Source organism: Sturnira hondurensis, unplaced genomic scaffold (assembly GCF_014824575.4).
Source record: "Sturnira hondurensis isolate 20B ecotype Veracruz unplaced genomic scaffold, ASM1482457v3 Scaffold0008196, whole genome shotgun sequence".
NCBI classification, from domain to species: Eukaryota; Metazoa; Chordata; class Mammalia; order Chiroptera; family Phyllostomidae; genus Sturnira; species Sturnira hondurensis.
The window spans coordinates 304,125-329,575 of record NW_028080827.1 but is presented as its reverse complement, the minus strand read 5'-3'; the positions used below and the strand labels follow the sequence as shown (position 1 = coordinate 329,575).

Here is a 25,451-nt window from a genome sequence, read left to right as displayed (position 1 = left end):
AAGTTTAAAGGGGGCTCATTTATTGTCACTGTTCCAAATGTACAAAAAAAATTAGAAAATAACCCCCCAACACAATTCCCCCCAACCCCACAACACATTTCCCCCACAAACCACAAACATAAACTGGTCCTGGTATTTCCATAAACAGTGCAGCTAAGAAACAGTTTAGAGAAAATTTAACAGGATTCCAATTATATCCATCTACCCTCTCAGCCCTGAGAGGTAATAATCCCACATGGGTCCCAGTCCTCCCCAATGGTTTTCCCAGCTCTGGTGGAAGAGTCTTTTACAAAGTGGTATGTATGGCTGCTGCTTTAGAGATCCTCCTGTGCCTTCTTCTTCTTCTTGGGTTTTTCTTCTTGAATTATAGGGGGATTTGTAGCCTCTCGCTGTAGATAGCTAATAAAATCACTTAATTCACGGCCACCCTGAAAACAGAAAGATTACTATGAAAATGTAATTTTTTAAAGAACATGGGTCCCCCCTCCCAATAGGAAGACTCCTGAGTTTGTACAAGTACAATAACAACCCCCCTCCCAATAGGAAGACAATGAGAGCCGGGTTTCCAGTTAAATAAACTTAATTAAAGAGCTAGGTATGTACAAACAAGTGTGAATTTGTGTTTATTTGTGGAGAGATGAGACAATGCACTTACTTCATATTTCTTTGGATCTAGCTTTTTATTGGCTGGAGAGAAGTAGATGGTAGGAAAACTGGGGAAAGAAAAACAAAAACAGTTGACTAATTTCTAGTTCCAGAGTCACTATAACATATACTTCCTCAATAACTGTTTCTGGAAATAACTTTTCTCCATGATTTCTAATCTGACTAGATACATCTCCATTAGTGGCTAGGGTCACATCCTACAAAAACTCAGGAATATGAGAGCTCACAAAATCTGTGGCAGTCGTGTAGGTCCATGCTGCAGAAGTCTATGCCAGGAAGGCATCAGTGGTGCTGGGTTCAACTGGACCCAAATCTGAGAGCTCCTCAAATTATACCCAATACAGCCCCGTCTGGTGTAGCTCAGTGGATTGAGCACGGGCCTGTGAAGCAAAGGGTCACTGGTTCGATTCCCAGTCAGGGCACATGCCTGGGTTGTAGGCCAGGTCCCCTACTGGGGACCTCGTGAGGGGCAACCACACACTGATGTTTCTTTCCCTCTCTCCTTCCTGTCCCCTCTCTCTAAAAATAAATAAATAAAATATTAAAAAAAATATACCCAATACAAAAAATGGTTTACCAACTTATGGTTTTGTCAACTGCCTATATATATTTTTATTAGTTTTTAATCTACTTACCCTCTGACTTCATATGGAGAAGGCACATCATTGGCTGTGGCATCCATCTTGGCTATGACAATGTTTGGGTCTTTTCTAAGCTGTTAATAAAAAGGTTAGATCTTTAAAATTCAAGTTTGCAGTGACTGAGGGAAACTTAGTCAATTCAGGACTTAAAACAATCATATTTTTAAACACCTGGGTAAGTTTTGCTGCTCAGACAGGATGAGTAGTTAACACTTGCACATGGAATCTTGTTTTTCACAAGTTTCCCTTTTCTCTCTTGGTCTCATATTAAGGCTCTATATACAGCCACCTTCAAAACTATCTAGGCTAAATAAGACATTATAAAGGCTAGGACAAGTATTTTAAGATAACAACTTGGATGCAATCCCAACCTGATGCCACACCCACACAGGGCATTTCTGCACAGACAACAGACCTTGGGAGGTATAAACACACTCAGCTGCATAATGGTTTCATATAAGCCATAACCAAAATTCAGAAGTCTGGATACTGTTAACTATACCCTAGATTGAGTCTGTGTGGAGTTAAAGCAGGCATTGGAGGCACTGTTCAGGCTAGACACCAGGGAGAAGTCAGGAGCAAGTGAATAAATAGGAGTAGATGGTTGGAAAAAATCTACCAGTACTTAGGTACTGAACTAATTAGGTTTAACTAATTAGCCAATGCTAAATACATGTATAAACATCCCAACTAAAATTTTATCTTCAGAATACAGTTCAGACTTACCTTCTCTCCCAGTTCTTTATACTTAGGTTCCAGATTCTTACAGTGGCCACACCAAGGAGCATAAAATTCAATCAGCACATCTTTGTTTACATCATTCACTATTTCATCAAAATTCTCTGCTACTACTACCTGGAAAACACAAAAGATTCTCTAGTTGGTAAGGTAAGCTAAAGAATAAATTCATAAGTTGTATTTGTTTCTGTACCCAATCCCTCTCAAATTTGATGTGTTGCCACTGAAAATATGTCACTGAAACCCAAATCACATTTACAGACAATTAAAAACGTTACCATTTCCTAGAAACCAACTCAGTCCTGTGTCTGTCTCCTGATAAAGTATATCCAGGAAGTTGCAGGAAACAAGTGCTACCCAATCCTTCCTTAAAATAATTTTATAGCAACAATCTTAAAATTATTCTTACTGGTTAGCTTGTTTTGTCCCAAAGAATAACCTTGCTCTGATATAAATACCTTCAGAGAACGCTATGAAAGTTTTATACTCTCGCCCTCAATGACCATTATGAGTTCTATCAGTGCTTATTTTATGTCTGGGGTTGGGAGCAGAGAGCAAATAAAAACATGATAGCCAGCAAGGTCTTCACTTAGACCTAGCATTTCTAGAAGAAATGAGAAGCAGTAGTGCAGAGGTTTGGAGAGGCTGTGACCACCTCACCTTCACAGGCCCATCATTGCTCTCTGGGATTGGCTCAGACTTTAGGTATCGCTTCAGGTTGCCATCAAAGTAATCCTGCAGGAATCTCTCAAGAGCCTTGCCATCACGCCTGTCAGTTGGAAAGGATCAGTTTGTTAATTTACTCCCCACAGTTGAGAGGATTAAAAGCAATTTCTTAGAATACTTTCTACATATTTTACCTTTAATTTCAAGACTAGAAAGAAATCGGAAGTTTAAAAATGGGGGAAGGATACTCTTATCTCTCAATATGCAGGATTGCTGACTGAACAAAAAACCAACTACTCCTTTGTATTTCTAGTGTGTTTTTTGAGGATTAAAAAGGGCAGAGAAGGAAGAAAACACTGGTCTTCTAAAAATTCAATTCTGCCTAAGAACCAGTCTTATTTTGTTGCTCTAGAGGAACAGTGCCCATTTATGGACTCTCATTTTACTCACAAGGAAGATGTTTTGCTTGTCTTCATCTCACAAATCAAAGGTGAAGGTCGAAATTACCTGGGGATAAGACCTTTCCATTTGCCTGAGTTTACTTTAGGCCAATGTGGTATTCCAAGAAGAAAAAACATTCTGTAGGGTTGGGAAGGGATTAGGTTGGTCTAAAATTTCAATCTCAAAGACCTGTTCAGTGTCCTCTATGGCACTATTTCTAAAGGTAGGGTGGAAATAATCATGTAAGAGCTTCAAGCTTCCATCCTTTTTGTATTTTTCAGAATTTATTATTGATGATGATCCTTAAAGTAAGTACCAATAATTAACTGAGAAAAGTGAGTCATAGGTCCCAACTAGAGGATGTCTTCACATTCGAACATTCTTTATAAATTCTCAGTAGTATAAAAAGCTTTTAATAGTTTCCTTGCAGAATCAAATCCCAAACCCACGCTAACTTGTAACTCACGAGAACTCCTCCTGCATGACAAACTTCTCTCCTTTTGCAGTTCTGATAGCAACAACAGGAACCTCTCCAGCAGTGCTTTCCAAACCAAAATCAGAAAGTTCATGGCTAAAGGTTTTGCGGCTAGCTACAGCAAAGTTGAGTTTGTGTCCAGCATCCAGGAATTTCTTTGCTACCATCATCACCCTGTGGGAAACAAGAAAAATTTATGCCAAGATATATCAGGGTGGTAAAGCACTTCTGAAACCAACATCAAGAACTAGTTAGGGTTAACTAATTAGTCTAGAAAGCAAAGACAAGTTTTACAGTCTATGCAGGCCTCCAGAATCAGTCTGAACTTGTGTTCTTGAGCACTGACACAAGATGATGGTATATTCCAATGTCCCACTGAACTTCAGTGCCACGCTGGTGGTGCCCAATCAAATAGACCATTCCCACTGAATCTACAGATATATCTATAGATATAATCTGATATACATATATAAACTAAAATATTGCAGACATAATGACTAATCTGAAAAGAAAGTTTATAAGGCTAAAATGCCTCGAAAGTCTCAATGGGCAAGTAGGCACAATGTTTTACAGTATGGTTTAGATTACATTTGCACCTTTTACTCTGTAGTAATTAGCTGTATCACAAGGCAAAGGAATACCTGTGGAAGATATGCTGAATAGATTTTAGAAATCATGGTAACAGGGTATCTAGAAAAACTGTTTACACACTGGTAAACTTGTTTACAAAGAGGAAAAATGACTATTACCTGTTTCTCCAGTAGTTGGAACCTTTAGCATTCTTTTCATAGTCCACATCATAGTAAGCCACAAGTAAGTCCTTGCCCTGTATCAAGTCCTTATTATCTTCTGTCATGTGAGGGCAGATACCAAAACTGAAATGAAATAATACATTATAAAAATTGGTAGGTTTATAGCTATATTATGGAATTATCATAAAGTAAGTGATAGCACTTACAAAGGAACGAAATTTTCAACATCTAGGTCAAGTGCTGAGCTATATACCTTATAGGAGAATGCAGCTCTAGGGCCCACACTTGCATTAATATAAACTTCAACTATTATAAACAAAATATAATGAAGCCAAGAAATCCCAAACAAGGTATAAAAAGGTACTCACATGTTTTCCTGGATAAATTTTTTAATCTTGCCACTGGTCATTTTCTCTTCTGTATATGCCACAGTTCTATCCTCAAACTTGTTCATCAGATGTGAAGGACGAAACAAGGTGATACCCCTTTAAAGAAATTTAAAAAAAAGAGAAGCCTTAGTAGGTAGACTGCAGCAGATTTTACATCTCCCATATTTTTTTTAAAGCTCAGACTATCTACTCTTGGTGCCACTTTCACTACCACCATTTAATTCAAGCACATACGAACTCTTTTTCTGGGACTACAGACCTGGCAACATGACCTTCTTATCAACACAAGGGTGCTAACCCCATTAATCTCCTGGCACCAGGTATTAATTTAATTCTTCTGGAATCAGCTCTCTCATGAGTACAAAAGGGGGTTAAAGTATATGATTAACTTTTAAACCCTTTCAAAACAATAACAAAGAGAACCAACTTCCCCCAAAGCCCCAATATGTATAATAAAATAATTAAGAGCTTGCTCTTATTTTAAGGTACAATACCTTACCCTGCCATTTACTGCCACACAAAAAGAAAATTACTTTAGAGAAAATATCTTTTTTTAAAGATTTATTTATTTATCTATCTTTAGAGGGGAAGGGAAAGAGAGAGGGAGAGAAATATCAATGTATGGTTGCCTCTCATGTGTCCCCTGCTGGGAACTGGCCTGCAACCCAGGCATGTGCCCTGACTGGGAATCGAACCCCGATACTCTGGTTCGCAGGCCTGTGGCTCAATTAGAGAAAATATCTTTAAGATTTTTTTACAGATGTAATATTCTATAGGTAGGTGTACAATTATAATGTTTATCTTGAGTTCATAAAAAATTCCTTTGTTCTAAATTTCTCTATACCAATAAATCAAAATTACCAATTTTTTTCTTGCTGGCATTACTATGCCACTCCACCTAAGCCAAGCTTTCCTCATACTACTGGAATACTTAAAGCAAATTCCTCCTTTAATTTCTAGCCCTTTTGTTCAACTAAAACTGAGCCCCAATTTGGTTCTGGGTCACAGGTTTGCATCTAATACCAACTTTCATAGAAAATGCCACTATTCTAACTACCACTGTCTTACTTCTCCCTTCTCCTTCATTCAGTCCCCCTCCCCCTACTACTGTACACACACTCACACACAATTTTATCACTTAAGTCCTAACACCCCTCTCCTACTCTTATCAGTATTAATCATTATCTTTATGTCCATTAAAATACAGGCATTTTCACTCATAGAACACAGGGAAACTATATAGCAAAAGGGAACCTAATACAAACATGCTGAGCAAGCAGAATGTGAACAGTACTTTTTTTTTTTTAAAGTACAGTTACCATTTCCAGAGCAGTTTTTCTCAAAAAAAAAAAAAAAGAAAGAAAAGAAAGAAAAAAAGAAACCAGGCAGTTATCTTTAATGATGATATGGCCTCAGTGTGTACTACACATGAAGACCTTAAGACACCCTTCACATAAGCCTTATGTGAAGGCTTCTCCGTAAAACTTCTAATCAGGTGCTGGTAGACCACTTTAAATGGCAAGCATGGGAGGCAGCCGCAGTGAACAAATCTAAGGCTAAAAGGCTGACATGTGATGTCCTTAAATGAGCCACAAGTGGCTCTAAATCCATTACAGACCTGGAGTCACTTCATCTAAAAGGTAGAGCCTTATGATCAAGGCTACCAACTCTGCAGCCAGACTTTCTATGTTCAAATCTTAGCTCTGCCACTTACTATGTGAAGCTAGAAAAATTACTTAGCCTCTCTGAGGGCTTTCTCTTCTGTAAAAGGGAGAAAAGAACAGTCTGCCTCACTGGGTTTTCAAGAAGATCAAATGAGTTAACAGTAAATGATACATAGTAAAAACACTACGTAGTTTGTTAAGGATGAATAAATAACACTAGCCCTTGGCATACTTTATGTGCTCAGCCTGAGTGATCTCATCTAGTCCAGTGGTTTCCATAATCATTCATTTAGGTGGCTGGCCTACAAATCTCTATCTCTAGTTCAGAACTTCCAGAGTCTCATCTATCCAACTGTCTGTCCACTGGGTCTTTACCACCTGCATGCCACACAAACTTCTCAAATGCTGTGACAAAACAGAACTCATCATCGTTTCATCCAAATTTGTTTCATCTTCTTTCCAGCTTGAGATGACTGTCACAGGCCCAGCATTCAAGTCTTTGGAAACGTGGACTCACTCTAGCTTTTCCCTTTTTCACACAGACTGGGGATTGGATCCTATTATTTACATTTTTTAATACTCATTCCTTTCTCAATTGCCCCTAACACTCTTAATTTTGACGCTCAGATCATCCTTGGGTTAGACTCTCTTATCTGCCTTGCCACCTCCCTTTTCAAACCACCACCTTATGGGTGTCAGTGACTTTTCTTCTAAAACACAAAATTAATCACATTACTTCCCAATTCAAAGTCTTTCAATGACTCTCAAATGTCTAAAACTAATAATGTGAACTCTTCTGAATGGCACTTAACATATTCTATACTTTGGTCTCTACTTACCTCTCCAACCTTGCCTATCTCACTATGACCTCAATTACTAACAGCACCACAGGTCCCAACATGCCAAGGTTGTTTCATAGCTCGTGGCCTGAACACTTGCCGCTCCATCTGGAATAACCTTTACCCCAACTGCCTAAGCTGCCTGAAAAACTTCATCTTTCAAGGCACACTTCAAGAGTCACCTCTATGCAATTTTTCTGATACTACTCGGCATCCCAAAAGCAAAAAATCCTTTGTACTTCCACCACCCCCAGCATATATGTCTATCACAGCACCTATAATGCTCACTTACGTTTTTCCACATATCTACCATCTCTCCCTACTAGATGCCCCTCAAAGGCCGCAACAGTGCCCGGCATTTAGCTTAATGCCTTAGCAAATGCTCAATAAACCTTTTGAAAAAAAAATCTGCCTTTAAAAATCACCAGTTCACATAACAGCGTTGGTCCAGAAATTTACAAGGGCATTCATCTCAGTTACTTACTCTCCATTATCATCATACTTGTTCACCAAAGACTCAACATTGGTGTGTGCAAATCGGTAGTTATCCCTCAAGTTGCTGGCTGCTTTTAGAAACTCAGAGTGAGCTTCACTGAATAAATCCTTGAAAAAACCTATAAGGAAAATATAAAACATATAGAAGAAACAGTAAGTGCTGAGACATAATTCAAAACTTTTAAATTATTGTTTTTTAAAGTCTTTATTGTATAATGAACAAGCAAAACAAAGTAGGCAGGAAGACTGGGTCTGCTGTGACTATCTAGGAAATCTGAGAAACTATTTAGGATGAGAATTCTTCCTCTACCCTTCAGCAAAGTATTTCTCAAGGAGCCAAGGGAGAAGATTTGTCAGGATTCAAGTCATTTAAAAAATTCTTTTATTTTTGATTATGGAAGACAGAGAAACACTGATTTGTTATTCCATTTCTTTATGCAATCATTGGTGTTTCTTGTATGAGCCCTGACCAGGGATTGAACCTAAAACCTTGGTGTATCAGGATGATTGATCTAATCAACTGAGCTACCTGGCTAGGGCCTGGGGTTCAAGTCTTAACTCTAGTTTTTCATAACAGAATAAATATGTCCAAACTGCTTTACTTCTTAGAGTTTTAAGATTAAATAAGGCAATATGTCAAAATGAATGTAAATTACTTAAACCTATCTTTTGCCTTGTCTTTAGACCTTCAAGTTTGGAAAAGTCAATGAAGCAAGTATGTAATAAATGTCTGCTTGCAGACTGCTTCCAGCCAAGATGGAAAGGTAGGTAGACATGCTTAGCCTCCTCACACAACCATAAGGATCACAAGTAACCTCAAAACAAAAAAACAACCAGAATTGCTAGAAAATCAAACTATATGGAGGTCTGAAAACTAAGGATTTAAAGAATATTTATCCAGACAGGTAGCGGGGGTACAGCCAAGGAGGTGGCCAGAGAGGACATGGTGTGGGGGGTGGCCAGTTGGAGGTCAACAGATGGGCAGTCCCACATTCATGTGTGGTGGATAAAAATCAGGAGCGACACCTGGGAAGCAAGTGATCCCAGCCCCAGGCTGGACCATGCAGTCCAAAGTTGCAGCACTGGGAAAATAAAGCTTCATAATTTCTGGCTATAAAAACCACTGGGGATTGAGGTGGTGAAAGAAACTGCTGGTCTCTCAGGAGAATCTGTTTAAAGTGTCCCCAGGGGCCTAGAAGTACACAAACCCACCCAACTCTGGGAACCACCACCAGGGCAACAGCAAGAGGGGTGCCAGTTGCACACAGGAAGTGGGTGAAGTGACAGGAAACAGGTGAATGCGCAACAAATAGTAGTGTTCCCTCTCTAACCCCTCCCCAACATACAGCACCACAAAGGGATGAAGCGGGTTGCCCCACCCTGGTGAATGCCTAAGGCTCCACCCATTACAATGTAACAGGTGCACCAACATGGGAAGTCAAAGCAACTTCACCTAATACACAGAAACAAACACAGAGAGGCTGTCAAATTGAGGACAAAAAGAAATATAGCCCAAATGAAAGGAAAGATCAAACCTTCAGAAAAAGAACTAAGCAAAATGGAGACAGCCTACCTATCACATGCAGAGTTCAAACACTGGTGATAAGGATACTCAGAGAACTTAGTGAGTACAGCAAAAGCATAGAGAAGAAGTGAAGGCTACCCCAAGTGAAATACAGACAAATCCACAGGGAACCAGCAGTGAAGGGAAGGAAGTCAGGATTCAAATCAACCATTTGGAACATATGGAAGAAATAAAAAGCCAACCAGTACAGAATGAAAACACAAGAATTTTAAAAAAACAAACAAACAAACAACAACAAAAAAAAACCTAGGAGAAAATAAGATATCTCCAAACGTGCAAACATCTGAATCACAGGGATGCCAGAAGGAGAAGAGGAGGAGCAAGAAATTGAAAACTTATTTTAAAAAATAATGAAGAAAACTTTCCTAATTTGGCAAAAGAAATAGACATACAAGTCCAGGAAGGAGGCAATGGGGGAAAAATGTACAGGGATTAAGAAGCATAATTGGGCCCTAGCTGATGTGGCTCAGTGGACTGAGTACCAGCCTGTAAACCAAAGGGTCACAGGTTCGATTCCCAGTGTGGGGCACAAGCCTCAGTTGTGGACCAGGTCCCCAGTAGGTGGCGTGTTAGAGGTGACCACACATTGATGTTTCTTTCCCTCTTTCTCCTTCCCTTCTCCTCTCTAAAAATAAATAAATAATCTTAAAGAAAAAAAGAAGCAGCAACATAAATTGGTAGGTACAAAATACATAGGGGGGGGGGAGTTAAGAATGGAGAAGCCAAAGAACTTCTATGCAAGACCCATGGACATGAACTAAAAGGGGGTCTGCTATAGGGAAGGGTGGTACTGGGCAGAGGGGAACAAAGGGGAAAGAAGACAGGGAAAACTGTAATAGCATAGTCAATAAAATATACTTAAAAAAATTGTCTGCTTGTGGTTAATTCCTGGTAAAATGTATACTGAAATCAGTAAAATCCAAGTGATAAGTGGCTTCCAGTCAAATTTAAATTATAAACCATCTTCTATGGCTAGAAGTCAGTTTTATTTCTATGGCTATAGTCAGTTTTATTTCTCCAGTCAAATGTATTATACATTTAAAACAAAACAAAGAACACCCAACATGCAGAAAATGTTTAATTGGCTCAAGTTATTTAAAAATATACACAAATCCTAGCAATTTGATCTTAAATTTTAAATTGACCTATGACTATGAAAATAACCAGACACGGGTTTCTTATTTATTTGTATCCTCCATCTTAAAACCCCATCTTCAATCTTAACTACCCTATTACTTGAGTTAAAAGTTCAGAGTTTAGGATGTGATACAAAAAGCTGAAGATATCCCTACTCTAGCCTTTTGGTTGAAATTAAATGTTTATATTATCTGTAGGAACAAAGATACTCAAATAAACACTAATTTTTCCCCATTTTATAGTAATGTTGAGCTAATTCTGTGAGTTGTAATTTTAACTGCCCCAAATGTTACCAAAGCTGTTTTAACTTTGTTTACTCATACAGGATTTTTTAAAACCAAGTTGATTTTGTGGCATAATCAACTATTTGCTACTTACCCACCACAGAAGCATCTTTTTCACCCATGAACTTCTCAAATTCTTCCTCTGTCTTAAGAGGAACTGAAGCTGGTCCTGCTTGCTTCTTCAGGTGACTGACAATTCCATCTTCAGACAAAATTAAAGATTATGGAACAAATTTGTAACTGTTGAGAAGGTAACCAACCATTTACATGATTCAAAATTCACAAGGTTCACAAGGGTATACAATGAAGTTTTCTTCCCACCTTTGGCCCTAGTTACCAGGTTTCTTCCCCATAGGATAAGTTTCAGTTTTCTATATACCCTTCCTGATATATTAGGCATAAACAAGTAATTGCATATTTATCCTTTTCTTCTCAAATGGCAGCATGCACACATGCCTTCTGTATTTTGTTTTGTCATTTACCATAGAGATAATTTATGTCAAGGTACAGAGCTACCTCAATCTTTTTTTATAGATGCAGTGTTTCATTGTATGGATGTACCAAAATTTATTTAACCAGCAACAATGGATGGACATTTGTTTCAACTTTCTTGCTGCTATAAATTATTCTAGGGTGGGATGGGATGGGAATAATAAACAGAAAACTGTACTTGAAAAATAATTAAATAAAAAAATTTAAAAAAAATTATTCTAAAAAAAATCTTTGTACTAATGTTATTTTGCACATGACTGAATATATCTACCTGTAGAAGAAATCCCTAGAAGTGGATTCACTGGGTCAAAGAGCACATACATTTATAACTGTTAAACTGCCCCCCCAAAGAAACTGTACTTATTTATAATGCTACCAGCCATGTCATAAAGTGTTTATAAGAGTATAAGTTAAATAATGACTGTGTGCATGTTATTCTCTCTGCCTAGCACACTCTTTCCCCAGACATCCATGTGGCTCCCTTCCACACCTTTTACATCTTTACTCAAATGTCACCTTAATGAAGCCTTCCCTGACCATCCTATTGTAAACTAAAACCTATTCAATTTCCAAAGCTCCTTTATCTCTTTCCCTGTTTATCTTTCTCTGTAACATTTTTCATTCATCTAATTGATATATTCTATCCTTATTATTTTTTTATCTCCCCCCTCTCATTACAAAGTAAATTCCAAATGGGTAGGGATTTTTGTTTTGCTGATACATACCCAGGTCTAAGAATAATACCTAGTGCATAAGTTCAAGAAACATCCATTGTGTAAATAACAAATCTCTAATTCTCAAGTAGGACAAAGAGTTACTTGTAGCCTTACTAAATTTTAAAAGCAGAAAATGAAAGGACAAGCCAGCTTGATTAGTTTAACTACAGAGAGGTCAAATAATTCTGTGTATAGGATCCACCCAAATCACACTTTCCTACTGAGGTGAAATGGGCTAGGTAAGTAAAATAGTTTAGAAGAAAAATAACCTCACACAAAACTACACACAGAAAAAAATCTTTTTAATCCCTTAAGCCTAGGCTGATAGACCATTATTCTACTTTCTCCTGGGGCACATTGAAACCATTTGTAGATTCAAAGCACTTAGAGGCCAGACAGAGGCTGTGCAATTCTCTGTAACAGTCTACCTAGTCCACCCCTTTTCTCTTTGAGTACTCTTAATGATTTGCTAACTAAGATGGAATACTGTTTAACTCTTTCAACATAATTGAACCTATTTTGTATTTTTTGTAAGGTAGTTTTTTTTTCTTCTCTCTCCATTCATGAAATTTTCCCCTCTTTAATGTTTTCCTCAATTCCTCAAAGGGGAGGAGTTTTATCAATACATTAGTTGAAATTAGATATGAACTGTCTAGTCTTTGTGGGGACTGTTATTACTACATCACAATATAAATTATTATAAAAAACTTTAACTTAGTGTTATGATGAAAAGTGTTACTTTTCTCCAAGAGTATTTAAACTCTGGAAGGTATAGTGGGAGTACTGAGTAACCACTTTATGCAGGATGGCAAATAACACAGTTCTTATAAGGAATAAACAAACAAAATAAATCCATCCTACCTAGGTAGCCAAACATCTCACCTCCCAGTCAGATGTCAGACATTGTTGAGTTTTAAAAAAAGAATCTCCCCTGAATGGTGTAGCTCAGTAGGTTGGGCCCCATCCTGGAGACTGAAAAATCACCGGTTTATTCCTGTTCAGGGAATATGCCTGGGTTGTGGGTCAGGTCCCCAGTAAGGGGTGCACGAGAAACAACCACACACTGATATTTCTCACCCTGTCTTTCTCCCTTCCCCTCTCTCTAAAAATAAATTTTAAAAATCTTAATTAAAAGAAAGAAAAAAAACTAAGTTGCAGCTCAAGTGAGAATATTTGCTTAGTAGCATTCGGTTGAACTCATCTTTTACTTAAGACCTGTCCAACTTTGGAAAACTACATTAATTAAACCCTAATTGCTAACTCTACACAAAACTATCACAATAAAATCTGACAGGTAACATGAGTTCTTCATTAATAACTTTAAATTCAGAAAAGAAAAAAAAATTTCTGAGTGTCGTCTAAATGATCTCAGTCGAGCCAAAATATTTATTCATGCATTTAACAAAGTTCCTGAGTATCTGCTATACATGCCAGGCTAGGAGCTGGGAACGGAGGAGCAAATAAACCAAACAATGTCTCCGCTTTCTTGGAGCTTGTAACACAAAGTTAATCTCCAAACAGATCCCGTAATAGAGAATAAAATAAATTTCCAAATAAAGAAATAATTTTTAAAAACCCGTGCTGTGCAGAAAGGATGATGTGATTTTTTTAAAAAAATGACCTTAGGTTTGATGTCCTGGGAAAACCTAGGGAGGTAGGGGGTAAAATTTAAGCCATGATCTAAATAACAAAAAGAAGCAAGCCACACAACCATAGGGGAAGTTCATTTCAGGTTGTGGATACAGCCAGGACAAAAGTCCTAAAGTGAAACAGTCTTCAGATTATATCAGAATTACGAATAGATCATGCTATGTATAGCTTTGTATATGAATAACCATCATACTGGAAAAAAAAAAAACTCAGTCACCTAAATGAACCCCTTTCCTATTAACTTACTACCATAAAAGGTAAAAATATGCCTGAATATTTGACAGACAAGATAAAACTGTCTTTATTCATATAGAAATATTTTTTCTCATCAGTTATGGGCCTTATAGGATCCAGTCCCTATTTACATTACAAATTTCACCTGTTAGTCAGACTTGCTAATTATATTCCAGCCACATGGTCTCTCTGTACCTTGAATACTCTAAGCTCAGTTACACCGTAAGTCTCTTTTGCTTTCCTTTTGCCTAGAGGGCTCTGATCCACATCTTCTCATTGCTGGCTCCTTCCTATCTATCATTCAGATCTCAGCTCAAACGTCCTTTCCCTGATCACCGTAACTATGTGGTACTCCCAAGACAGCATCATCTGGTTTTATTATTCTTTCTTCTTTTAAATCCTCACCCAAGGATATTTTTATTGATTTTAGAGAAAGAGTAAGGGGGAGAGAGAAACACTGATCAGCTGCCTCTTGCATGCACCCCAATCAGAGATGGAACTTCAGCCTTTTGGTGCACAGGACAACACTCCAACCAACTGAGCCACTGGGCCAGGGCTTCTTTTTCTCCTTTAGTGCTCTTATCACTAACTGAATTTATCTTATCCACATATTTTTACCTTAAAAATGTTTTAACTGTAGCCCTGGCTGGTGTATTTCAGTGGATTGAGTGTGGGCTGTGAACCAAAGAGTCACTGGTTCGATTCTTGGTCAGGGCACATGCCTTGGTTGCAGGCCAGATCCCCAGTGGGGGCCATGTGAGAGTCAACCACACATTGCTCTTTCTCTCCCTTTCTCCCTCCCCTCCCTCTAAAAATCAATATATAAAATCTTAAAAAAAAATTTTTAACTATGGTAAAATAGACGATATAAAATTTACTACGTTAACCATTTTTTAAAAGATTTTATTTATTTTTAGAGAGAGGAAGAAAGGAAGAGTGGGAGAGAAACATCAATGTGTGGCTGCCTCTCAAGCACCCTCACTGGGGACCTGGCCCACGACCCAGGCATGTGACCTGACTGGGAATTGAACTAGCAACCCTTTGGTTCGCAGGCCAGCACTCAATCCACTGAGCCACACCAACCAGGGCCTTAACCATTTTTAATTGCACAATTCTGTGGCATTAAGTGTTGTACACCTAATCTCCAGTACTATTTTCATCTTGCAAAACAGAAACTCCATCCATTAAATAACTCCCACTCTGCCCTCCTCACAGTCCCTTGCAACCACCATCCTACATTCTGTCTCCATGAACTTGACTGCTGTAGGGCCTTCACGATGGTGGACTCACACAGTATTTGTCCTTTTTGTGACTTTCTCATCTCACTTAGCATGATGTCTTCTAGGTTCAACCATGTTGTAGGTCATGTCCTAACTTCCTTTTAAATGTGTTTATTGTATGATATACACATTTACATATAAATATTATTAATATACATTTAAAATATTCATTCACTGATGGACATTCAGGTTTATCATGACTAATGCAGCTATAAACATGGGTGTATAAGCATCTCTTTGAGACCCCACTTTCAACTCTTTGGGGCATGTACCCAAGTAGAATTGGTAGATATACAGTAATTCTATTTTTAATTTTTCAGCAACAACCACCACACCATTTTCCATATCAGCTACACCATTTTACATTCACACTAGTAATTCAAAAGGGTTCCAGTTTCTCCATATCCCCACTAGCATGTCGTATGTTCTCTTTGTGTCTGTTTGCTTTGCAATAGTAGTCATCCTAACGGATATGAGGTGGTGGTTACCTATTTGTATTCTTAAACATGTTTGTTGCCTTCTTTTCTTCACCTTCCAGAATGTAAGCATTCACAAGTGTTCAGAGCCCTGTGTATTTTGTTTACCAATAAACACTGATCACTCGCACAGAGTACTCAATACTTGTCAAATGAAAAAATGCCTGCTTGATCTTGTAACTCTCAAATTAAAATTTCTGTATTATTTATATAATCTGTTCATTTAAGAAGTCTTTTGTTAGTTACCAAACTGACCTCTTAGATGAGGAATTTTAAAGACTGAAAGTATGTTGCATAGAAAAAGTCATGTTCCCACTACAAAGAATAGGGTGCATAACAAATTCGGTTTGGGAATGTAATTGAGGATCCTTACCAGCAGTCCTGGGCCCATCATAAGCACCTGCTTCTTCACCATCTCTAAAAATCTTCAGGGTTGGATATCCACTGACTCCATACTTATTACAGGTGTTTGTGTTGGCAGTACAATCAACCTAAAGATTAAAATGCACACACCACATTTTATCCAAATGCCTGCTACAGGTTCTTCCTATATTCCCAAAACACTAAGCTTGGTCAAGTCATACAGGTATCAAGCAATTCTTGACATACATGCCACAGAACATTACATTTCAAAGGCAGACTAGTGCTGGGCTAGTTGAATAAGAACCACCTAAGGAAATCCTTAAAATTGGGTTCCTCAGCCTCATACAAAGCACACAAATGATAGTTTAAATTCTGCCCTTGGAGTCTCTATTGTCTAAAGCAGTATCCACCTTTTTCCTGCCTCAAAACATGTGAGGGATAAATCACTTAAGTTAGTAACACTGGCTTATTTTGGTAAGGATTATCAACAGGGGGATATATGTATAGGTGTACATACCCTTTAGCTGCAGTGGGGTATAATTTGATTTGGCAAATCACCTATAGTTACTAGCAAAGGTTCCAATACTTGAGCATACTCCCGGATCTTGTATGAATCTGGACTATAACATGACATCTTGTGAGACCAATGAGGAAGAGGGAAAATAATTTCTACCTATTTAGTCATTTGGTACACTCCCAATGCTTTAGCATAAACTGAGGTTCAGAAAAGTAATGTGTCTATAGGCTATAGCTACGAGACAGAAATTAAATCAAGACCAAACTTTTTTTTTCTATGGCAGGCTGCCATAGAACACTGCAATTAAAAGCAGTTTCAAAGAGTCCAAATAAATATGTACGAACTATTTGACACTAGCAGAGATGTGAGCTTTACTATTGGAACAACTATGGATTTAATACAGAATAGCTGTAAAATACTGGAAGTGTTACTTTGATTGTAGAAGCACATACTAAGCTTACGGTTGATCAGCTACTTGCACACTTATCAACGCCCTCATGTCATTTTCCTACATTTCCTACTATTGTATGATAGTTAGGGAATTCATTTACTCACCAATAATTTTCCTCTAACCTTAATTACTGTACTTTTACTTTCCATATTTTCCCTTTAATTCTTATTTACACTATTTTACTTGTTTCTTTTGCCAATTATTCCCTTAGTTCTACTTTGAATCTTTCGAAACCCTAATTGATACAACAGTCAGCTGTGTATTTGCCCAGAAACTAGTGTTCTCTCCTCAGCATTGTAGGAGTAAATATCAATTTTATAAACTATTACTTAAAATACCCCATTTCCTTTCATGAAGAATCCATTTATACTCACCTTTGCTAAAGGGACTATTCCTTTTAACCTCGTGGCTGCAGCTTCATATTCAGGTGCCAGCCTCTTGCAGTGTCCACACCTACACAGATATATTTTTTTAAAGCCAAATTTTCAGTTTTATATTAGGAATTAGTTACCTTTATTTCTCTAGGAAAAAAACCTCAAACGATAACACTACTTTTGACCTAGTAGCTGCTTCCAAAAGCAAAAGCACCACCTGAACAACAGCCATCAGTAATTAGGGTAAACCAGAGCTCTCATAAGGTAAAAGCATTACCTTTAGTCTGAGCCTGACTCTACAGGACTGGCTCAGTCCAGAGCAGCATCTATATTCTCAATAAAAGTGCAACTGAGTCCTGAAAGCAACAGTCAAAAAGTGTATTCCACATTAAAGAAGGGCTCAAGCTCTTCTGACCAATTATTGAAGTTAAAATGAAGTTCAAGATAGCAATATTTTTCCCTTAAGAGAACACTATGTTCCTTAAAAATACAGTGATTGAAACTTGTAAGGTCCCAAGTATGATATTAACTCAGTAAGAATCACCGTCAAGAGCTTTTTCTCCATTCCTTCAATATGACTCTCTTTGACCAGAAACCCAGTTTGAGGGGTAACAGAATGTGGCCCAGAAGGCACTCATTTGTTATAAATAGCTACTGTAGCAGCTCATTGGAGGTTTTTTCCCTCTCAAACAAATGAGTTTTAGCATAGCATCTTATGGTAAAAATCAGGACTGTAGTCCTGATTTTTACAGCTACATAGTTCACCTGGCTATAAGAAGTGATGATAAAACATTATGTCAATTAGAATGTTCCCAGAGGGCCACCAGAAACACCTGCTCCTCTGTGAGAAAGTACTAACTGTCCCATAGGTACCCTGTATGTGCAATGGGGAAGGGGGGTAACACACTTCTCCTTAGCGTACAGGTAGCAGCCACTGAGTACCATCTCTTCAAAAGCCAATGGGTGTGATGCAGAGGGATCACTTTGAAAAGGTGAGTAGTTTTGTAATCTCCCAACAGACAGCAAAAATAAAAAGAATCAGAAAACAAAAGGAAACATGGTAAAACCTTGAGCTGATATATTTCATAGCCAACAGTCTCAACATGTAAGTGATAAATAAGAAATTTGGAAACATTTCCCCCTAAAATGTGTTTAAAACAAAGAACTATAAGAGCTTATATTCTTCAAGGTCTTTAGAAGTCAGTCCTATTAAAAAATCATCGTTACAAAGTATAATGAAGGAAAAGCAATATTAAAAAAGACTGTAATATTATATTAGATATTGGTTAAGGTTATACACATAATCACTAAATGTATAAAGAATCAAATAACAAATAACAAATTCAGAATGGGAGAGTGCATAAGATGGGAAAGGGGTGCACAGGGGGCCTTCAACTATACTGGCTTTATTTTTTTTAGACCGAGAGGTGAATAAATACTATTCCTTTTGCCATATTTCAGATGCACATTTTACCATATCTGAAATTGGGATGTGTCTTGCAATCATGTAATAGTTTTTCCATAGTAGCATTTCTTTTTCTATGAGACTTAAATAATGGTTCCTCTCACAACCAGTGGCATCTTAGATGTGTCTGAATTATGGTACTGTTCATTATATCCTCTGTATTCCTTTAATAATGCATAATAAATTGAAATCTGTGTACTTGAGCTATAGCAAAAATACAAAACTTACGACTGATCTAATATAATAAAATAACCTACTTATCTGAGAAATCCAGGCTTTGGGAACATAATCAAACACAGAGGCCATTGTTCCTTTTCTAAATCCTCTCCCTACAGAGCCGGGAAGCTGATGCCACATCTGACACTCCATCAACTGGGCTAACAGTTTGACCCACTCTGGAGATCCCCAGAGACTCTGCCCACCCAACATACAAGCCCACCCAAGCTGCTTTTCTGTATGAATGGCTGGTCATGGATCATGCTTCAAAACTTCCTTCCCAAATCCTCTCAAAGAAGCATCAGCTGGCCTCAGTGAGCCACAGGCCAGGAACTAGCAGCCTTGATCACAGCGTGGCTTTGCCTGGAAATCTCCAAGCCTAGCACAGGTAGCAGTCACCTCAGATTGCTTTGTAACCCAGGCAGGGTGGCCCTGGGAAAAAACACAGGTGGAAGCTGACCTTGACCTGTACCACTTGGGAAACCCTAGGACCAGTGTACCCAGTGGACAGCTACAGACCACACTGGAGCATCATCACCCTGCCACTGAACAGTTGATCCTCCATGGAGGGTGGAAGGTGGTGGTAAGTGGTCACAACCGATCCTTGCAGCTGACTAGCCTGGTAAATCCCTCCCACTGACCTGCCAACAGCAATCAAGGCTCAACTACAAGAGGAGTATTCTCAGCCCACAGGAAGGGTGCACTTCGAGTACCTAGCTTGGGTGATAGGGGAGGCTGTGCCACTAGACCCTACAGGGCACCTACTACATTAGGCCACACTACCAAGACATGGAGTCGAAGCAGCTCTACCTAATATGTAGAAACAAACATAGGGAGGCTGCCAAAATGAGGAAACAAAGAAACATGGCCCAAATAAAAGAATACATCATAACTCCAGAAAAAGAACTAAACACAATGGGGATAAGCAATCTATTACATGCAGAGTTAAAAACACTGGTTATAAGAATGCTCAAGGAACTTACTGAGGACCTCAACAGCATAAAAACGATCCAGTCAGAAACAAAGGATACACTAATTGAAATAAAGAACAATTACCCCTGTAATTTACATAGATTTTCAAAATCTATTTGAAAAAATAATGAAAGAAAACTTCCCTAATTTGGTGAAGGAAATATAGACACACATGTCCAGGAAGCACAGAGTCCCAAACAACATGGATGCAAAGAAGCCCACTCCAAGACACATAATTAAAATGCCAAAGGTTAAAGCTAAAGAGAGAACCTTAAAAGCAGCAAAAGAAAAGTTAGTTACCCACAGGAGAGTTTCCATAAGACTCTCAGCCGATTTCTCAAAACAAACTTTGTAGGCTAGAAGGGATTGGCAAGAAATATTCAAAGTCAAGAAAAGTAGGGACCTAGAGCCAAAGCTGCTAGTTGAATCCAGCAAAAGATCATTTAGAATCAAAGGACAGCCCTGGCTGGTGTAGCTCAGTGGATTGAGCACAGGCCTGTGAACCAGATGAACGCAGTTCGATTCCCAGTCAGGGCACATGCCTGGGTCGCAGGCCAGTTCCTAGTGTGGGACACACTACAGGCAACCATACATTGATGTTTCTCTCCCTCTCTCCTTCCCTTTCCCTCTAAAGATAAAGAAATAAAATATCAAAAAAAAAAAGGATCAAAGGACAGATAAAGAGCTTCCTAGAGAAGAAAAAGCTAAAGGATTCGTAACCACCAAACTAGTATTATATGAAATATTGAAGGGTCTTCTTTAAGAAGATCAAAAATATAAACAATAAAATGGCAAAAAATACATATCTGTCAACAATCAAATCTAAAAAACAAACTAAGCGAACAAGAAGAGCAAAGACAGAATGATGGATACAGAGAGTGTTTTGATGGTTGACAGATGTGAGAGGGTGCGGAGGAATGGGTGAAGAGGAGAGGGATTAAGAATTGCAAATAGGTAGTTACAGAATAGCCGTGGGGATGTAAAGTACAGTGCAGGAAACAGAGTAGTCAGAGAACTTATACCCATGACCCATGGACATGAACAATAGTGTAGGGATTGCCTAAGGGAGTTGGGGGTGCTATAGGGGGGGCAAAGGAGGGAAAATTAGGACAACTGTAATAGCATTATAATATAATTTTTTAATAAGCATTTAAGGCTTCAAAAAGAACATGGTAGGATATTTCAGATACGAGGAAGGGTAAAACAAAGATAAAGTTACTAGTGAGAATAATATATTCGGAGAACTGTGAAGTGCTTGTTGTTAAAAGCAATATATAGGACTGACAAATGATAAAAGCACAGATAAAAATAATGCCACCTAGAGATAATACATTTCATATGGCAGAAATGAAAACTTGGCCCAAAATGGTAACAATGAGAATAAAAAAGAAACATAAGAGAGATTTCTGTTGACTATGCTATAATTGCCAAGAAGGCTGAAAGCAAAATTCGTTGCCTCCAGCACATCCTTCTGGTTCAGGTGGTCTTCACTACAGGATTTGTGGTGTAACCCTGAACAAGTCAGTTGAGCCCCTGCAGTGAAGACCAGAATTAGAAGCAAGTAAAAGTTACTACCTACAGGGTGGGGCAAAAGTAGGTCTATAGTTGTTTACATGGAAAACATAATAATTAATAAATAATACAAGAATAAACTGTGTCTCACATACTTAAAACTATAAATTTACTTTCAAAACAAATATACTTGTTTTACTGATACTTTTGACTACAGATAGTTTTTAATCACTGGTAATTGAGGCAGGGGTGAAAAAATTAAGTACTGTTAACTAGTATATAAGTACTGTTATATTAAGTATATTAAGTATGTACTAGTATATTAAGTACTGTTAACTAGAATATAGTGAGCTATCCATGGGTTAAGATAATAATTGTTGGCTGTGGCAAAGATTTGGGGGTTAGCAGCCTGATGCCGCAGTTGGCTGGAGCATTGACACATGCCCCAAAAGGCTGTGGGTTCCCCAGGCCCCAATCAGAGTGTGTATGGAAACCAGTTGATGCTTTTCTCTCACAGTGATCTCTCCCCCCCACCCCCCAAAAAATCAGCCCTGACAGGTGTGGTTCAGTTGGTTGGTTGATTCCCAGGCAGAGCACATGCCTGGGTTGAGGACCAGGACCCCAGATGGGGGCCTGTGAGAGGCAACCGATCATGTATCTCTCCACACATCAATGTTTCTCTCCGTCTTTCTCCTTTCCTTCCCCTCTTCCTTAAAAAAAATTTTTTTTAAATATTTAAAAGAAGAAAAAATCTTAGGGGAAAAATAAACCTGACAATTTAGATAGATTCTGACAAATGACGCTAAGGTAGAGTTTGAAAGTGAACATCGAGACTTAACCACCACTGCCCTGGCCAAGTAGCTCGGTTGGTTAGTGCCATCTCAATATGCCAAGCATACCAGCTGGATTCCTGGTCAGGACACATACAAGAATCAACCAATGAGTGCACAAATAAGTAGGACAATAAATCAGTTTCTTTCCCCCCTTCTCTTTCTCTCTAAAAAGCAGTATTTTTTTTAAAAAGGATTAACCACTACTTCTTTCACTGACTCCTAGATAATACGAAAACACAAAAAAAATCACATCTATCTTCAGGGATGGTACTTAGCTGTTAATAATGAATCCTAACATCTATTCATTCAAGAATCATCAATCATCACTTTACGGCTGACCCATGTTGACAGAAAAACTGATATAGTCATTTCCCTAAAGGAACACCAATCTGGCAGGAACAAGATAGTATTACTAAGTCCCAACAGAGAAGAGAGAGCAACTAATTAGTTGTTCAAGGCAGGAAGAAGTAACTCTTGAGCTAAATTTTGTTGAAAAGATCAATTTGGGAGCTGGGGGATGGGGCTGTTGTGCAGGGGCAGGAATTCCAAGTAAGGGAATCAGCATGTATAAAAATAAATAGTATTAAATATTCCACTTTATACTATCCTCAGTCTTTTTCTATACTCTAGAAACAATGCATATCAAATATCATTATTTGATACTATTGCCCTAGAGGATAGGGTATAAGTCTACAACGTAAGATGTTGAGGACTTAAAAATTACTTAACATTGATCAAAAAACTTAGAGAAATTATCACAAACACTTAAATAGTGCTATTTATTTCCTCAGGGAAATTCAGATACTCCCAGTCTTATAAATTACAAAGATGATGAACTCCATAATGGAAGTAGTAGCCTACAGAATCAACTGCTAGAAAATCTTTCCCTTTCACTTTTAAAGTGAAAGTAAAAAAGTACCCCAAGACAAAGCTGAAAAAGAACCTGCTCAAAATAGGTTCATTTCACTTACTAAAGATTCTTAACTGTCCCTAAGTTGTGAGCTCATACTCTTGATTTGTACAAAGGAATTCAGCAGTCAAAAAACATTTTCAGCTTAAGTATTAACAAATAAAAATAGATGAATGTGAAGAAATAAGGATATTATCAACAGGAGACTTTCTTGATTCCACATTACTCATTCAGAAAACTGATCCTTCCGGCCTGCATTGTGGAGGATGACCTTACCTTCTAAACCAATTACAAGCAGAGATCCACCCACTTTTTGGAATAGTTTAGTGCATGACGGGATGTGTAGTTCTTAGGGAAGCACATGCTACAAATTTAAAGTAGGAAAGAACACCTTCAGTCAAAAAGAAAAATCTGCTTTAAACTAAGCCTAACTGTCCACAATTTTCCTGCAACTCACTTCATGCTGACCCCTGTAGTCACTGACGCACCACCCAGTTTTGAAACAGCCATTCTAATTACAGTGACGCCTCCTTCAAGTTAACAGCATGGTTATATGATTAGGAAGAGTTGTTTCGAAGCAGTAATATGAGCCTAAAGATGTATAGAGACCACCTATGATATGTAATCAGTACTGCCAGTTAGCCACAGGAATGCTCTGGATACAAAATCTGTCACAAGCTAAAAACAAAATTCCTTGCCTCCAGCACCTGCTTCTCATTCAGGTGGTCTTCACTACAGGACCTCTAGTGTAACCCTCAATAAGTCCATGAAGCCCCTGCAGGGAAGACCAGAGTTAGAGCAGGTGAAAGTTCTACACTTTGTTTTACAGATACTTTTAAATACAGACAGTTTTTAATCAAGAGTAATTGTGGCAGGGGTGGAAAAATTAAGTACTGTTAATTAGCACGGATATCCTGAGCTATCTCATGCGTTAAGATAATCATTGTTTGCAACCTGCTGTGGTAAAGACTTGGGGTTAAAAAAAATAAAACTCGAAGATTTATTACTGGGCCAGAAGTCCTATTTGCTCCCATCCCATCCCCAGCTTTTTATTTGAGTTACTTCTATCCCAAGGAATTTACACTCTTGTTCAGTGAAATCACCCTGGAGTATTTCTCCAACAATGGTTACTTTCTCATTGGAACATTTTTCGCGTTTTTCGAAGATTCCTAATTAAAGCTAACATTTTAGGAAGACTGACGAAAATTACTCTTGTTCACCTACTCTTTCTTTTTGACAGGATTCTGCTAGTGCTGGGAAGGGATCAACTTAATGGAGAAAGTGTGCACTTTGCGATGGACAAAATAATTGCTTGTCCCTAAAAGCACTTATGACCATTCTGCAACCACTGAGTGACCTTGGCTAGTAATGGCTGTGGGGCCAGGGTCAAAAAGAAAGGAAGTACCCTAGGGGCCCAGAACCCCTGTACTATGAAAAACGTTCGCTTCCAGTACAAGGCCTTGGAATGCCTAGTCTCTAGAATGGAGAACATTAATACTGACTCACTCAGAAAGATAACCATCCAAGGCGGGTAGGGGGATGGTTAAACCCTCTACAAATAGGAAGTGCTGCAAGAGCACCGACATAAGGATGTAGCCCTGCGTGAGAGGGGCCTCCGGGTTTCCTTCTCGGGTCTCGCCCACAGGAGACCAGCATTCACTTTTCAGCCCTCGACGAGGTATCTCGGTTCTCCGGGGCTGGGAAATTTGCCGGCTGCAGCCGGGCCCGCTGGAACGGTGGAGGGCCCTGCGTTGCGTAGGCCCAACTGGTCCCGCGCCTTCGCCCCCGGCCCAGGTCGGCCCTCCCTCCCACTCCCGGCTCTGTGGCCTCACCAAGGGGCGAAGAACTCGACGAGCATGAGGCCCGCAGAGCCCGTGTCGGAAATGCGACTCTCGAAGTTGTCGTCCGTGAGTTCCAGCACGTCCGAGGCAGCAACTAGGCGGGCCACGGCGAGAAGCAGCGTCACGCCGGGGAACAGCGCTGTGCGACGGCGGGGCATGGCGACGAGGTGAGGTGGGGTGGCCAGCAGGGTCGAGGCTCCGTGGGGACTGCGAGAGTCGGGCCTGCGACCACGCACCCTATGCCTGCGCTCTCGCTTCTAGCCTAGGCGGACCTGAAGCCGGAGATCCCAACGCCCCCAGCCCGGCTGGGGCCGTAGTGTGGCAGCCGCCGATTGGCTGCGCTGCGCCTGCGTCCGGCGGGCGGGACCAGCTGGTAA

At 39.0% G+C, this 25,451-nt stretch overlaps 1 protein-coding gene across 1 annotated transcript; it reads right to left on the bottom strand.

Moving 5' to 3' along the window:
• Window positions 1–3: 3 nt before the first annotated feature.
• On the bottom strand, window positions 4–25,373 carry PDIA3 (protein disulfide isomerase family A member 3). The gene is made up of 13 exons (XM_037054494.1): window positions 25,066–25,373; window positions 17,326–17,404; window positions 15,994–16,111; window positions 10,867–10,974; window positions 7,756–7,885; window positions 4,748–4,864; window positions 4,377–4,502; window positions 3,619–3,801; window positions 2,706–2,814; window positions 2,034–2,162; window positions 1,302–1,381; window positions 656–713; window positions 4–428 (listed from the first exon to the last, which is right to left on the bottom strand). The coding sequence occupies exons 1-13, from the start codon at window positions 25,230–25,232 to the stop codon at window positions 315–317; spliced, it is 1,518 nt and encodes a 505-aa protein (XP_036910389.1). The 5' UTR covers window positions 25,233–25,373; the 3' UTR covers window positions 4–314.
• Window positions 25,374–25,451: the final 78 nt, after the last annotated feature.